At 39.6% G+C, this 15,824-nt stretch overlaps 1 protein-coding gene across 1 annotated transcript; it reads right to left on the bottom strand.

Moving 5' to 3' along the window:
* Nucleotides 1-858: 858 nt before the first annotated feature.
* LOC123580896 (transmembrane protein 59-like) lies at nt 859-1,703 on the bottom strand. The gene has a single exon (XM_045446303.1). It carries the CDS (start codon nt 1,509-1,511, stop codon nt 987-989), a length of 525 nt encoding a protein of 174 aa, XP_045302259.1. The 5' UTR covers nt 1,512-1,703; the 3' UTR covers nt 859-986.
* Nucleotides 1,704-15,824: the final 14,121 nt, after the last annotated feature.

Genomic DNA, 15,824 nt, shown 5'->3' with positions numbered 1-15,824 from the left:
TTGGCCTGAAACCTTGCAGATGCATAGCCTTGGTTATTTCCTACCAAGGGAAATAACTCAAAATCTGTCCAAATAATCATGGGTCAAAGTACACGCAAGACAACAGAACAAAACACTTATGTAGTTTCTTCTATCTAGGAAAATATTATGCACACATAATATAATACCTTCCTATAACCTTTTGTTCTCTTTTTTTTTTTCAAATAAAATTTTAATGATTTCCATCAGTACAACTGAAAATCTAGTGTCATAAAAGGGCATTTCCTGCTAAATTTCAAAATACAGCTTGTGGGCCATTTCTGAGCAGAAGCATCAAATGCTACTGAGTGTTCAATTTATTAACTAAAGTGACAGTATCATGGTCTAGGAGATGGGAAAAAGCAATGATCAGCTCACAGAATTTGGCTAAGAAAGAAAACAAATAAAAACAATGTAAATAATAGAATAGCCACAGCTATAAGTAAAATAAAAATGTGATCTCAAATACCCATCTCTTAAATTACTAGGAAAAAAACTTACAGATAAAGTTACAGCAAATACAGTCTTCACAGGTTTGGGTAAATTTATTTGCATTTTATAGTGATGTCTAAGCCCTATATCCAATGAAACCATTTTTTATTTGTTTTTTTATTTAAGAAATTTTTAATGTGTATTTATTTTTGAGAAAGAGAAAGAAAAACAGAGCATGAGCTGGGGAGGGACAGAGAGAGAAAAAGACACAGAATCTGAAGCAGGCTCCAGGCTCCGAGCTGTCAGCACAGAGCCTGACAGGGTTCAAACCCAAGCCGTGAGATCATGACCTGAGCAGAAGTTGGATGCTTAGCCAACTAGGACACCCAGGCACCCCACCAATGAAACCATTTTTAAAAGCTCTATGAGGAATGGAAATTTAGATGTCTATTACCCTTTACTTTAAAAAAGAAAAAAAAAACACTTAAATTTCTGAATGAGCAAGATTCACTTTTGTAGGTAGAGGCCCTGCTTCTTCACAGCCCAGCTTTCCATCTAACAACCACAAGAGAAGAAGCTGGATATCTGTTTAGCTTTTGTGCGTTCACAAATTCCAAGTCACCATAGATACTCAGCTCCTCAGAGGGAACATACTTCTCCACAGCTGTAGCAACAGTTGTGCAACAAGTCCAGAGCAATACCATCACCGAGAGGACAGGAGTTGTGGTTAAAATCCACCTAGAGTTAAGAGGGAAACATCTTAAAAAGCCATCACTTTCTCCATCTTCAAGACACTTCCTATGTGTTTGTGAACTTCTCGTTTGCAGATAGGACATTTTGCGTAGGCACAATTCTTTCAAATTTGTAGGCTCCTGCTCCAACTGTGGTGCATACTGGATTTCTGGCTTAGACTGGAATATAACTATTTTTCCATCATCACCTTGAAGATAAAACGTCCACGGAGAGGTTATGAAGCTCTGTTCAGAGTCCATCATGTCACTCCAGAATGACCTTACCAGAGTTAGAGGGAAGAATAGATGCATTTTTGGCATCAGGAGCATGAGCTGTTCTTGTCTCAGTTCAGCGAATGGCAGCTGGTCCTGGCAACCAAGATGTCAAGCATATTGCTTACCAGATTGAGAATGTGCTTCTCTACATGCAGATTCAACATTCCATTTTGGTCCAATTTAAACCAATTCCATCATCCACAAATTGACAAATTGAAAACAGCCTGCGACCTTTCTGACATGCGTACAACTCCTCTTCCTTGGGCCCTGACCCAGAGGCTCCCCTTTGGCGCTGCCATTTTGTTTCCCTCTGACCACCCTTCATTCTTTACAAAGCAAGTTAATATGTGTTTTACAATCAAGTTTCACAACCACAAATACATGTTGATTTGTTACAACAGCTTTTTATAATTGATTTGTGTGTGTCTCTCTGTGTGTATATGTGTATATATGTATATATGTATTCTTAAACATGCATTTTATATATATTCATATAACTTTTAAATCAGGAATTTTTTTGAAAAACATTAATATTTTTAAGATAAGCTTCTTGATTATTGAAAATAATCTTTCAGTTTTGACAAATAGTAACCCAAAATATCTGTACGGACTCAATGGCACAATGCACAAGCACTCAAGCTTAATCCCCTGTGAGTGACCTTCTGAAAAATACCAATAGCAATACATTGAAATGATCTAGGTTCTATATGGGAGAAGGAGTCCTGAGATAAATATAGATAAGGATCTCTGGGTTTTTCAAAGACATATCTTTTTTAAAACATGTATTTTTATTACAGATATACTATAGATCTGTCATGTACCAGATTTGGGAGAATCTTGTTTATAATTTCAACAATGCTTTGCAGGCCATTTGTGACTCTCCAAGGGGATGACTGATACACATCTTCAAGCATCCACTGAGAACGTTCCTATTTACTCATTTAAATGTTCATTCTTTCATTCACTTTATATTTTCTTCCCAGCAGCTAAAAGATGAATGCAAAACTCACACTCACACAGAGCTGCCAAAGTAAAGTGAAAATACACTGGATACTAGAAAGAATTGAGGAGACGGATACTCTGGATCATTTCCTTTGTTCCTCTTACAGCACAGGGGTGAAGCCAGGAAGCAAAGGAAAGGGGTTTAAATCCCCAAATGCTTACAGTTTAACTGGGTCTCAATGCCAACTCATCTTCTACTCTTCAAAATCATTTCATTATGGAACTTAGCATGGCCTTGCCTGGCTTTGTACATTCATTCACTCAATAAATATCTAACAAGTCTCTACTGTGTTCTAGGCACTATTTTCAGTGCTGAGATACAGCATTAAACACAGTCACTGCTTTTGTGGAGTCACATTCCCTAGGGGGATATGGATAATCAACAATAAACAAGAGAATTCACAAAATATCAAGTGGTAAGAACAAAGATAATGAAGGCTAACAAGGCAAAAGAGAGTGATGGGTAGGTATGATGGGAAGGCTTACAGGGTGGTCAGGGAAGACCTCTCTGGGTAAGTGACTGGTGAGCAGAGTCCAGGGGACTGCTGTGAAGTAGCAGGATTTCTGAAGATGGAGAAAGAGTTCTTCAATACAGGAAACAATAGGCATGAAGACACTAAAGTCTTTACTAAACAACTGCTGGTTTCCAGATACTTGGCCAGATGCCACACATACAATAATGAGCAAAATGGGTGTGAACTTCCACTGTCATGGCACTTATCAACCGTGTGAGGAGGGGGCCCACAGAGTGATATGAAAGGGTACTTATGAGAGTGGGAGTGAAATGAACATACCTAAAATGGTCAGGGCTCTTTGAGAGAGCTGACACATTCACCTGGAAGATGATATTATCAAGAACAGTGGTATGGCCAAGAGCATTTTCCTGGCAGAGAATAGTATTGCCAAAGTCCCTGGAAGATCACTTGACATGCTCCAGGAAGAGAAGCAAAAGCCAATGATACCTGCACACACTTGGCTAAAGGAAAAGCAGATTGAGATCAGTATGGAGATATGAGTAGATGTCAGACCATTCAGGACTTTGTAGACCATAATTAGGAGTTTCAGGTATTTTTAAGTGCATTGCATAGCCATGTGGAGATTTAAGCAGAGAGTACCATGACCTGATTTGTGTGTTTAAAGGAAATCGACTGGAAGAAGACAAGGAGAGATATGAGAAGTCCACTAAGGAAGCTATTGTCCTAGCTCAGAGGGGAGATCATGGTGGCTTGGATCACAGCCACGGCTGTGGGAACAGAGAGAGAGATCCCAGACCTATATTGGAAATGGGAGACACAAGCCTTGCTGTTGGACTTAAGGAGGGAGAAAAAGAAGGAGAAAGCAAGTTGGTGTCCTCTTTCTCACAGTGCAGTAGGTGTTTACTAATGTCCTTTACTGAGATAATGAAGACAGGGAGCCAAACAAATTGGGAGTGGGGAGAGAGGACATCCAAAGATCCATCTGGACGTGAGAAGTTTGAAATGTCTGTGAAATACACACATATTTAAATATCAATAATTATTAATAACAATAAAAATTTAATAGATGAAAAGTCCACAGAATTCTCAATAGCCATGTAAGTAAGCATAGCTATAGACTGACTTGGAAAAATTAACTGTACTATTTTTATAATTATATAAATTCATTTAGCACACTTTCTCATTAAAATTGTTATTTACCAGCAACAGACTTTGGATGGGCCTAAATTGCTATTGTGATTGGCAAATTAAATTGATTAAATAATGTTGGGCAAATAAAAAAAAGAAATGTCTGTGAAGCCATTAATAGAATATAGAACGGTCAGGTTTTACATGTAATCCCTTCAAAAGGAAGTCCTTTAAAAACTAAGTTTGGGTGTTTGGTAACTTCTAAAGCTGTTCACTATATATGATCATCCAAGACCATCTCTCAGGTCAATAAAGTGGTTAAGATTTGTCTGCGTCTGATTCCTCTTGGCCAGTATTATAGAGGGACGCTAATACTGAACTGATTGGCACACAGAGAAAAGGGATAGCCTTTCAACAACTCAATTAGTTGCATGGGTGTGACAGATCCCCTAAGAATAGAATCTGCAAGAGGAATGGTAACAAAATTAAACATCTGTCAAAATCCGCTAATGATGGACCCATGCAAATCAGAGCCCCGATGAGAATGTCAGGGTGACTTATGTGCCTTTTCACAGCAACAAGATACTGTTTCTTTGATTCTCAGTGATTTTTCTCTATTGTATTTTGTTTTCTGTTTTATTAACTTCTGCTCTTAATGTTGTTATTTCCTATTTTTTATTATTTCCTATTATTCTTACTTTTGCTCTTCTTTTTCGGTGACTTAAGATGGAAATTTAAATCATCTATTTAAGACTTTTTATCTTCTTTCCAAAATAAATATTTAATGCTATATAGTCCCTCTAAGCACTGCTTTTACTGTTGTGTTTTTATTTTCATTCAATGCAAAATATTTTCTAATTTCCCTTGTGATTCTTTCATCCACGGGTTATTTAAAATGTATTGTTTAATTTTCAATTATTTGCAGATGTTTCAGGCATGTTTCTACTTTTTTATTTCTAGCTTAAGTTCAAGTTGTTCAGAGAGTATGCTTTGTATAATTAGAATTTTTTAAGTTTCTTGTGAATATTGTCTATTTTGATGAATGATCAATATACAGCTGAATGTGTATTTTGTTTTTGTGAGGGATTTTTCTATGGTTATTTACAAGGTAAAATTTATTTTAATTTTTTTAATGTTTATTTATTCTTGAGACAGAGACAGAGTGTGAACAGGGGAGGGGCAGAGAGAGAGGGAGACACAGAATCCGAAACAGGCTCCAGGCTCTGAGCTGTCAGCACAGAGCCCGACACGGGGCTCGAACCCACGAACTGTGAGGTCATGACCTGAGCCAAAGTCGGACACCCAACCAACTGAGCCACCCAGGCGTTCCTACAAGGTAAAATTAGGTGATATCACTGTTCAGGTATTCTATATCCTTACTCACTTGTTCTATTTATTCCTACAGGTGAAGTGTTGAAATATTCAACTATAATTGTGGATTTCCCTATGTCTCTTTTTCGGTGTACGATGTTTGGATTTTTTTTTAATGCTTATTTATTTTGAGAGAGAGAGAGCATGAGCAGGGGAGGGGCAGAGAGAGGGAGAGAGAATTCCAAGCAAGCTCCATGTTGTCAGTACGGAGCCTGGCACAGAGCTCCAACTCACGAACCATGAGATCATGACCTGAGCTGAAAACAAGAGTTGGTCACTTAACCAACTGAGCCACCCAAGTGCCCAAGTGCACCCAAGTACCAGGTTTTTAAAACATATTTTGAAAAATTTTGTAAATTTTCTTTGATATTTTTCTTTTTCTACATTGTGTTAGATTAACTGACTCTTTTGGAGCAGTCTTTGGAGCACCATCAGGAGAGGAGTTAGGTGAGGAGGGGCAGGTTGACAATGGCATGCGTTGGTTCTTGGCCAGGAACTGCACCTCTGCACACTCAGAGAAGTATCGTCAGCAGCTGTGAAGCAGGGTGTCCCTGCACACAATGGCACTGGCCACACTTCTGATTGTTTATTGGAAGACATGTCCTTTCTCTCTTCAGACAGAGTTTCTGCACTTGGGGCAAAGATAGGTTCACTATGCTTTTCTTTTTTAAAGAACATGAATATAATTTCTCCCAACCAGTGAACCAAACTCCAAAAATAGCACCAAATTCAAAGAAAAACAGTTAGACAACTAAATAGTCATTAAAAACAATTCAAGTTAATTCAAACATTGTTCCAACTCTTGAGGAGCCACCTTTTTAGTCCAGACTCAAACATCTTTTTTGTTTTGTTTTGTTTTTTGTTTTGTTTTGTTTTGTTTTGTTTTTTAGAGACAGAGAGAGCAAAGCAGGGGAGGGGGCAGAGGGAGAGAGAGAATCTTAAGCAGGCTTCGCACTCAGCACAGAGCCCAATGCGGAGCTCAATCCCATGACCTTGGGATCATGAGTCAAAATCAAGAGTCGGACGCTCAATCGACTGAGCCACCCGGGGTACCCCAGACTCAAACATCTTAAGCCTCCTCTCTCTTCATTTCTTCCATCCTCAGTATCTTCCATATAGATGCAACATTCTCCCTGGGAATATTTTTGTCTCCCACACTCAGCTCCCAACTTAAAACTCTGATATCTGCCCTACTGGGTTCTTCTGGTACTTCACCTCATTCTTAGATTTATTGGCTTTTTCCTTTCATTTCCATTATAAATTCTCTAGCTAACATTTCTTCTGTTCTCTCATAAACTAGATCCTCATATGAATAAAAATGACCATGAGGAGAAGGGGAGGGAGCAAGAAGAAAGGAGGATAAGGAGAGTGGGAGGAGCATGATGAAAGAAAAAGTACCAAGTTAATCATGCTAGAATTTCCAGAATTTTCCTTATGGGCAAGAGGAGGCTCAGAGGGAGGGTCAGAGGTTATGAGTGCATATGTATTATTTGATTTCATCTGTATTGTACAAGGAAAATGGGATCTCTTGGAAAGGATCAAGGTGCAATTTTTTTTAATAGGGAGGAAACATTTCTTTTATATCTGTTAAGGAAGGGGCTTTATTGAAAAATAATAGAAGGGGCCATATTAATGAAAGCTTTAACCTAGAGTATGAGAATTCTTAAAACTGTGAGGACTGAAGTGAAATTACTGATCAAGGGGTCCCAGAGACCTTGACTGGCCTGAACCATACAGTGGTCCTCTGTTATTTGCTCCTGGCCCCTCAAATTTCAATAGCATATTTATACAACAGTCCAGAGCTATTATGTCCACCCAGACAAAAATTTTCAGGCCAGGTCCTCATGAGAAACAAGAGTGAGACCCTCCTGCCCCAACAGGGAGTCAGGCTCACTAATTTGCTCCCGCTGGTTAAAGCCACACTAAGGACTCACAGGTCAGGTGCAGAGAGGACATCACTTTATGGAAAGCTTTGTCCTCAGCTAAGCACCTGAATCAACTAGAGACCTTCCCCAAACTCAGCAACATTACAGAACTGGCTTCTTTCCCCAGATGTTCTACCCCTGAGGGTCTCAGTACAGTGAATGACCCTTTACCTGCATAACAGAGCCCAGGCCAGGTCAGGTGTGTTGGGAACAGCATAGTTCCCTGCTGAATACCTACTTGTACCCCCACTGGAGGCTGAGAAGCATGTCTTACTGACCTTGAGCTTGCAATTACTAGTAATTACTACTAGTTAGGATGCGTGACTCAAAGGGCCTTTCATTTAGTCAGTCTGATGTCAATTGCAGAAGGTTCTACTCCTATAACATTCCCACAAATGACCAAATATCTGTTTGGAATTAATACGAAATATTCACATTTTAAAACAAAAGAACAGACTAAAACATTAGCTCATTAGATTGGCTAATAGTTACAAGGCCTTTTGACACCTTTGAACCAAATGACTTGCTGTATTATGCTTCGTGATAATATTGCAATGAAACCAGGCGCTTGCAAACATTGAATACTAGGCATCAGGGCACATATTGTGTTATTCTATTGAATCCATGGCCTGCTCCTGCCAGTCACCTCCTTCCTCTGCTCTAACTCTGACCAATGATGGATTCAGACCCCCCGGGGCCCCCAGGGAATGGACACAGTGCAGAAGGCACAAAGTAACCACAGGCTTTGTTCCAGTCCAGTTGGGAATATGCTTCTTCGTTATGAAAGTTAATGCAAATGAGCACAATTTAAATGAAGCTCTGCTAAATTACTCCATGGGAAGGCAATGCAAGAAGATTTCAAAAGGAGCCTTGCAGAGAGGGGAAAGAGGAGAACCACAAGTGGTAATGGCCATCTCATTTCCTGCCAGAATTCTCATCAGAGCACACCACTTCTCTGTTTTTCTGCTTTATCAATCAGTAAAATGAGAGCCTCATGACAATAAGGCACATAGTCCAGAGATCATGATTAAATGCAATCATCAAAATCAGCTTCAACAGAATTAGTTCTCACTAAGAAGGAGGGTGAAGAAGGATTGCTTTAAAAATAAAAAAAAGAATAAGGTTGCTTAACCTCTCTGGTTTCAGTTCCTCTTCTGTGAAATAAATTGCTGAACTTCATTTTCTCTAGACCCCCAAGTATCCAACACCCCCTTGCCACCACTTGACCTAAACATGCACAGGAGACTGGAGTCCATGGCAGGAGGAAAGAACATGTGCAGTTTGCTTCTGAGGAATAGGGCTTCTGGGAAGCTTTGTAATAAAACTACTCTCCCCAAAGCTGACACTCTGTCCCCCAAAGCCCCCTAAAATAAGCTGTTCCCAGGATTTCTCATCTTACCTGCTTGAAGCAGAGGAAAAAGAATGAACCAAAAGTTGCAAGACCAGATTCGTTTCCCAAGTCTAACTAGCTGTGTGGTCTTTGTCTGTGTTTAACCTCCCTGGAGCGTTTCCTCAATCGAAAAAGGGGGGGATTGGACCAGGTGGTCTCTAAGATCCCTTCCAACTCTGAAACTTGAAGTAAAACAAGTCATATGGAATACAGGAATTTATGACCTAAATTTCTCAAGCTTTGAACTCAGCAGTGACCCAGAATGCAAACCAAATGGCCCCTTGGAAGGAAATGGTTCCCTAGAAGTGTTATTGATGAGCACTTAATTTTCACACCAGTCTTACATTTCATACAGAAATTACCTAGTCCCTTATTTAGAATATGATGTCAATTCCAGCTACAGTTACAGTGTCCATTTGAGTATAAAATTGCACATAAAACACATTTCTTCTAATTACTGATTTCTGTTCTTCTTGGTAGTTAAGAGATGGTGGATATGTGGTCTTTCTTCCAACAGCCCAAGGTCTTATTAAATTAACATGCAGAAAATAACAATTCAATGAATATTTTTGAATAGGTGAATAATACAAGCAGGTGACATTTCTAACCAATTTCTTTCCTGCCATTTATGTGGGTTCCACATGAAAGTGACCAAACCCATAATTATTGTGCCTCATTATAATCTGGGAACTATGGTAGGTTCAGAAATGAAGAGATCATGATCTAGTTTGAAGGGGAGAAAATAGAGTAAATGGTGAAAGGCAATGCAGTCATAGTCAGCTTTACTTGAAATTGACACCATAAATTTGGTTAAATTTTTACAGAAATTTTGTATTTTTCTGCAAATACACAGTAACTAAGACATACTTCCTTCTGTGTGTGTAGCATAGGGGCACAACACTCATATACATCTGTGTGCTTATACATGCTTGATGGTCCAGAATGTGACAGTGGAGGTATTTAGAGGGATCATTTCTATGGGAAACTATAGATAAGGACCCAGAAGTCAGCATCTTGGGTTGGGGGAGGTTGTATCATCTCACATTCCTACTAGCAATGTATGAGATTTGCAGTCCCTCCACATTCTTGCTAATGTATCATTTTGGCAATTTTTTATCTTAGCCATTCTAGTTGGTGGGAATTAGCATCATCTGGTTTTATTTTACATTTTCCTGATATCTAAATGATAATGATGTTGAGAACCTTGTCATGTGCCTATTAGCCATTTGTATATTTTCTTTTGTGAAGTATCTGTTGAGGTCTTTTGTCATTTTTTACTGGGCTGTTTGTCATTTTATTGTTAATTTTTAGGGGCTCTTTATATATTTTTACCCAAGTCCTTTGCTGATATACGTATTTCAAATATTTTCTCCCAGTCTGTGCTTGCTTCCTTGTTTATTTTTGTAAAGGTGCCTTCAAATGTGCATAAATATTTAATTTTGATGAATTGAATTTAAATTTTTATTTTATGTTATAGTTTTCATGTCCTAGTAAATCTGTTTCTGCCCCAAGATTCTGAAGATATTCTGTTTCTTCTAGAATCCTTATAGTTCTTGCTAATATTTTTAAGTCTTTGATCCATCTGAAATTAATTTTTGTTCACATAGAGAGATAAGAGTTGATGTGTTGATGTTCATTTTTTGCCATTGAAGTGTTCAGTTGTTCAAGTAACCATTTGATGGTTGGTGTCTTACAGGTCATCATGGACCAGGAGTGGTCTTGGCTAGAGTTGTGCCCAAGTTTTTTGGTCTGGCAGGTAGATATTGATAAGACATCAAGCTTTGTACGTGTCTATTACTCTGAATTACAGCAAAATCAAGAGTTAAGCCTTTTGAGACATATTATTGCAAGGTCTTCTCTTTCACAGTTAGGATATTCACAATCCAAATTTACAAAATTTTCAGCAAATAAAACTTTCCAAATAATTTCTCCTTCACCACCTCACCCCTGGCCCATCCTGCTACATCACTCACCTTCTCTTCTTAATGTGCTTTATTTGATCCTGGCACAGGTTGGGTTACCACTGAGTCCATGTCCCCAAACTCATCTTCTGTATTTCATCCTATCGCTTTGTCTTATTCACAACGTCTGGTTGTGTTTTCTTCCTGAGAGAAACTATCATGATAGTTCAACAAGGAACAAACATGATAGATAGGGGAATTTTATCTTCTTTATGAAAATTGACTTATTAGAATGAGGTGCCTCCCTCAGGTAGTAGCTTACTGTGAGAGAAAATAAGAAACTTGACTTGCTCTCCCACAGACAGATGGCAGCCTCATGAGTAAGAAGGTGGGAAAGATAAGGAATAGAACTTTCCAAGCTCTCCCAGGCTTTAATGACAAGCTGGTGGCCCAAGTGGGCTCCTTGCCCTGAGCAGTTGAAATCACAAAGAAAATCTGCTTGACTTTATCAAATCAGGTCTCCTGGGGCTGCTCAGAGTCTTGAGTTTGAACAGAGAGGCAAGAACCTTCAGACATGTGAGGAAAACATCCAATATAACAGATAGAGCAAACCAAACAGAAAAAGTGAGGGCTGACCCTAATTGAGCCTGTCTAGGAGCTGGCACTGTTCTAAGTACTTTATATGCATTTACTCATTTAACCCTGACACCAGCATTTGTATTAATGCTATTATTATCTCCACTGAAAAGATGAAGAAGCTGAAGCATGAAGACCTTACGTTACTTGCCCAAGCTCACACATCTAGTATGTGGGGACGCTGTTATTTTAACCAGGCAATCTAACTTGAATCTATGCTGTTAACCACTAAAAAAAAGCAATAGTAAGTAAATAAAACAAAACACACTTGTTAGTAACAGAGACAATTCAGAGAAAATAGGACCTCAAAAAATAACATTAATATCCTCTGAAATATAAGAGAAAGAATTTCATGTCAGAAACAAGAAAAGGGGGTCTCCTGGGTAGCTCAGTTGGTTAAGCGTCTGACTTCCATTCAGATCATGATCTCATGGTTCTGGTTGGTGAGTTCGAGTCCCACATCGGGCTCTGCACTGTCAGAGCCTGCCTCAGATCATCAGTCTCCCTCGCTTTCTGCCCCTTCCCCATTCGCATGTACTCTCTCTCTCTCAAAAATAAATATATGTTTTTAAAAAAAGAAAAGAAAAGAGTTCTATAAAATGGAATATGAAGAGAACCAAAAGAATCTTCTTAGCAATTACAAATATGGCAACGTAAGTGAAAATGGAATCTGTGGGATGGAAGTCTTCCAGAAAGTAGAGCAAGTGATAGCTTTGTAGCTTGTCTCCTGGCTTCCAAACTTGGCCCACTTCCCTAGACTTTTCTCAGTGCAGTGGGCAAAGTGGCTAACTTGAAATCCTAATTTAAAGCCACATGAATTCCTTGCTCAAAACTCTTCAGCAAACTCCCCTCACATTTAGGATAAAATTCACACTGTTACAAGGTGCTGTATGACCTGGTGTATGGCCTCCTCACCAGTCAACCCTGGTCGTTTCCTCCTTACTCATTCCAGGCATGCTAGCCTCTTGCTGTTTCTCATCGCACCAAACTTGCTCCTACATCAGGGCCTTTGCACTTGCTGGATCCTCACTGGTAAAGCTCTTCTCCCAGTTCTTTGCCGAGCTGGCTTTTCATTTCAAGTCTCTAGGAAGCCAAGCAGTCTCTGATCCCCCAGCCTAACTACCTCCAGTCCCTTTCTGCCTCATTCCATGAATTGTCACTTGCTGGACCTTTATTCTGCTCTATATTTTCCATAATATTTACCACTGTCAGAAATTGCATGTTTATGCATATGCTCTTATTTGCTGGTTTGAGGGATTTGTCTAGACCATAATAAGCCCCATGAGGGCTAGAATTTTGTCTCATTCACTGTTGAATCCCCAACACCTACATGGTACTAGTACATAGTAAACATTACATAGATATTTGGTAAATAAATAATGAATGAGTAATGGTACATGGTAAAAACAATGATACCAACTGCAGTGACTATTTTTATAGAATCCCTGGATTTTAAATCTGCAAAATAAAGTAGAAGTTTGTATAAAAAACAAAAGAAATTGGTTTAATTTTTGTAACACCCATAAGCCCTGGAGAGGGTAGCTGCAAACATAGTATCTGAGCTGAACAGCTCTTGACATTTCTTCTGTGAGCCCCAGAGATATCGCCCTTCTGGCAGAAGCTTAAGCATGGAAGGGGAGCAACACAGCACTTGTATTAGCTAAGCACGGAAAAAAGCCAGCGGCTGCCTCTGCTCATTATCTGCATGAATAAAATGCTTCCAGAGGGACACACCAAGCAGAAGTATTCTCAGTCCAAATGAGCTAAGTTCTCCAGGAAAGTGATTCTTGATGATGGTTCAGAGAGAATTTGGAAGAAGGGGTCAGCAGTGCTGATCTGCCTTTCCCCAGCTGGTTTCTTCCTGTTCCACGCCATAAAGGATGCGGAAGAGATTGATTTTCTTTAAACCATGAAGGAGACTTTTCTGAGAAGAAGACTTAGGCTGTCAATTCCTGTGGAATATCTCCATTGTAGTAAGCGGTATGGAGAGGACAATGTAAAGAAATCCAGTGGTAATCCAAATATCTCATTTTACCGCAAATAATAATGATCTCATTCCCCAAAAATGCCACGTCCCCCAAGGAAAACTTGGCAGGCATCTTTAGCGTGACAGTACAGGGTTGGCAACTGGAGCCAGGATTCCAACAGGAGAGGGAGTCCAGAGTCGAAAGCCTGGGATTGAGAGGCAGCAAGACCTACACTGGAGTTCTCCTAAGCTGATTCTAGAAGCATATGCGGGTTGGAGTAGAATGTAATGTCTCAGGGTGGACTCAAAACAGCAACCCTAAGGAGAGTTTGGTGGCATCTTATAGTTCTGGAGGTCAGAAATCCAAAAATCAGCTTCACTGGGCTAAAGTCAAGGTGTTGGCAGGGCTGGTTCCCTCTGGGGGCTCTGAGGGGAGAATTAATCTTCTTGACTTTTTCAGCTTCTAGAGGCCTTGGCTTGTTACCCCCTCTCCATCTTTAAAGCATATCACTCCAATCTTGGCTTCCATGGTCACATGATCTTTTTTCCCTCTGCTTCCCACTTATAAGGACACTTGTGATTACATTTAGGGCCCACCTGAATAATCCAAGGGCCTCTCCTATCTCAAGAGCCTTGACTTAATCACATCAGCAAGGTCCCTTTTGTTATATAACGTAGAATTCACAGGTTCCTGGGATTTGGACCTCGGTATCTTTGGGGCCATTATTCAACCTATCACAGTATATAAAATAAATTATATATGATGTATATAAAGTACATATATGATTTATTTCAGTATATATATCATATATATTTATATAAAACATATATATAATACCCACTCTTGTCCATTGCTCATGGAGAAGACACTACCCTACTGCTAATGCTCTGGACTGAGATTAATTTGGTTTTCATAATATAATTTGACATATCTTTGTGTCCTTCCAGTCAGTGTCCTCTCCTCCCACAACAGACATACCCTAAATGTGGATTATGAACAATCCCTAAAAAACAGGTGTTTATTTTTAGTAGATGTGTGTGTGTATACTTCTGCCCATGTATTTCCTTACTGAAGAGCACATAATCAACAGCACACATTAGGACCAGCTGCTCTTTACCTCATGTTGGATAAAAGGAAAAATTGGGTTTCCTGAGCATAAGGTGGACTACTGGTGTCCCACTCATTAAAGACTGAAAAAACTCAGGTTTTCAGAAATATTAGTGAAGCAGTATAAGTGGGTCAAAGGAGGGAATTCTGCCAAAGAAAATGCATGCAGCCTGGTCTCAGACTGAGGAGGGAGGGCTTTCTCTCTCTCCCCTGTTGAGGGACTCTGAAAGGCTGAGGAGCCAACAAGTCCGTACAACATGCTGGCCATTTGGAGCCCCCTTGTGGGGAGGCACAGCCCACAGACTCTAGCAACAGCTGATAAAGACTATGGAAGTGAGACACCCGGCTGACGAGATGGGCAAAAACCAAGAAGAGATTCATGAAACCTAGACCTTCCTCAGGGAGCCGCAGTAATACTTGGAAAGAAGATCATGTGTTGGGGCTTTCTGCTAAGTTATAAACAGGTGACAATGCAATGAATGCCAATTACATTAAGCAAATGTAATGTCACTGCTCTCTAACTATTGGGTGGGGGATGGTGTTCTTACCTGGTCTGGTGATATGTTGCAATGGATACACTGACTGACTCCTGAGGACATTCATCTGAAGGCCTGGCCTCCTCCTAGGGCTCAAAAAGTTCTTTTAAACGTCTGGAGGTACACCTAGGATGAGGTATGATTTGTTTTACAAACTGCCATTTTAAGAGTCTTTAGACGTTATACCTTGATGGATTCCAAAAATCATGAAACAAAAATTCAAATGCCTGTTCTAATTCAAGGATTCTGTAAATTTCTGGGTATCTCCAGAAGAAGATGACCTATCTTTGTCCCATATGTTTTCAATGCTGTTAAAAAGCAAAATGTACTCACTTGGTTATTTACTACTTACTGATGCTCCAAATATTATTCCTTGAAATTCATGGAAGACTTTGGTTGGCCCACCTCCTAAGTAAAAAGGCCAAAGAGCTGTAGAAATACATATTAATGGCATATACTGAGAACTGTTCTAACCCTGTGTTTCTGCAAGCCTACTCCAAACAAACCATCTATTAATTTTAGATCTCTGATATAAACATTTCAGAGACCCTAATTTTGAAAGAGTTATCAGTGCTCACTTCTCTACTATCCATAGCCTCAGAACTCCCATCATGGTGGCCTGTTTGGGGTTTTTCTAATTAGCAGTGTATGGAAGCTAACAGATCCATTGGATCCACTATCCTACCTGTTGCCTTTTAGCACTGGGGACAAGGGCAAAAACACAGACACTTTGTGAGCCTAGATAGAATTCTCATTATGATGGAGCTGAAAGGTGGAGTCCTTGTCCTCAAATACTCCTCTGTACATTAGTACACATAGAGGGGATAAAGAAAAGACCAGATAGGGTAGTTACATCTTGATATCACTCAGAGGTATCCCTTCAATCCATGACTTTGTCACTTTAAATACAAAGGTAGAAGAGATTGCG

The sequence above is a fragment of the Leopardus geoffroyi genome, chromosome A3 (assembly GCF_018350155.1).
Source record: "Leopardus geoffroyi isolate Oge1 chromosome A3, O.geoffroyi_Oge1_pat1.0, whole genome shotgun sequence".
NCBI lineage: Eukaryota > Metazoa > Chordata > Mammalia > Carnivora > Felidae > Leopardus > Leopardus geoffroyi.
Note: the sequence above shows the minus strand (reverse complement) of the source record. Positions and strands in the feature narration are given on the sequence as shown.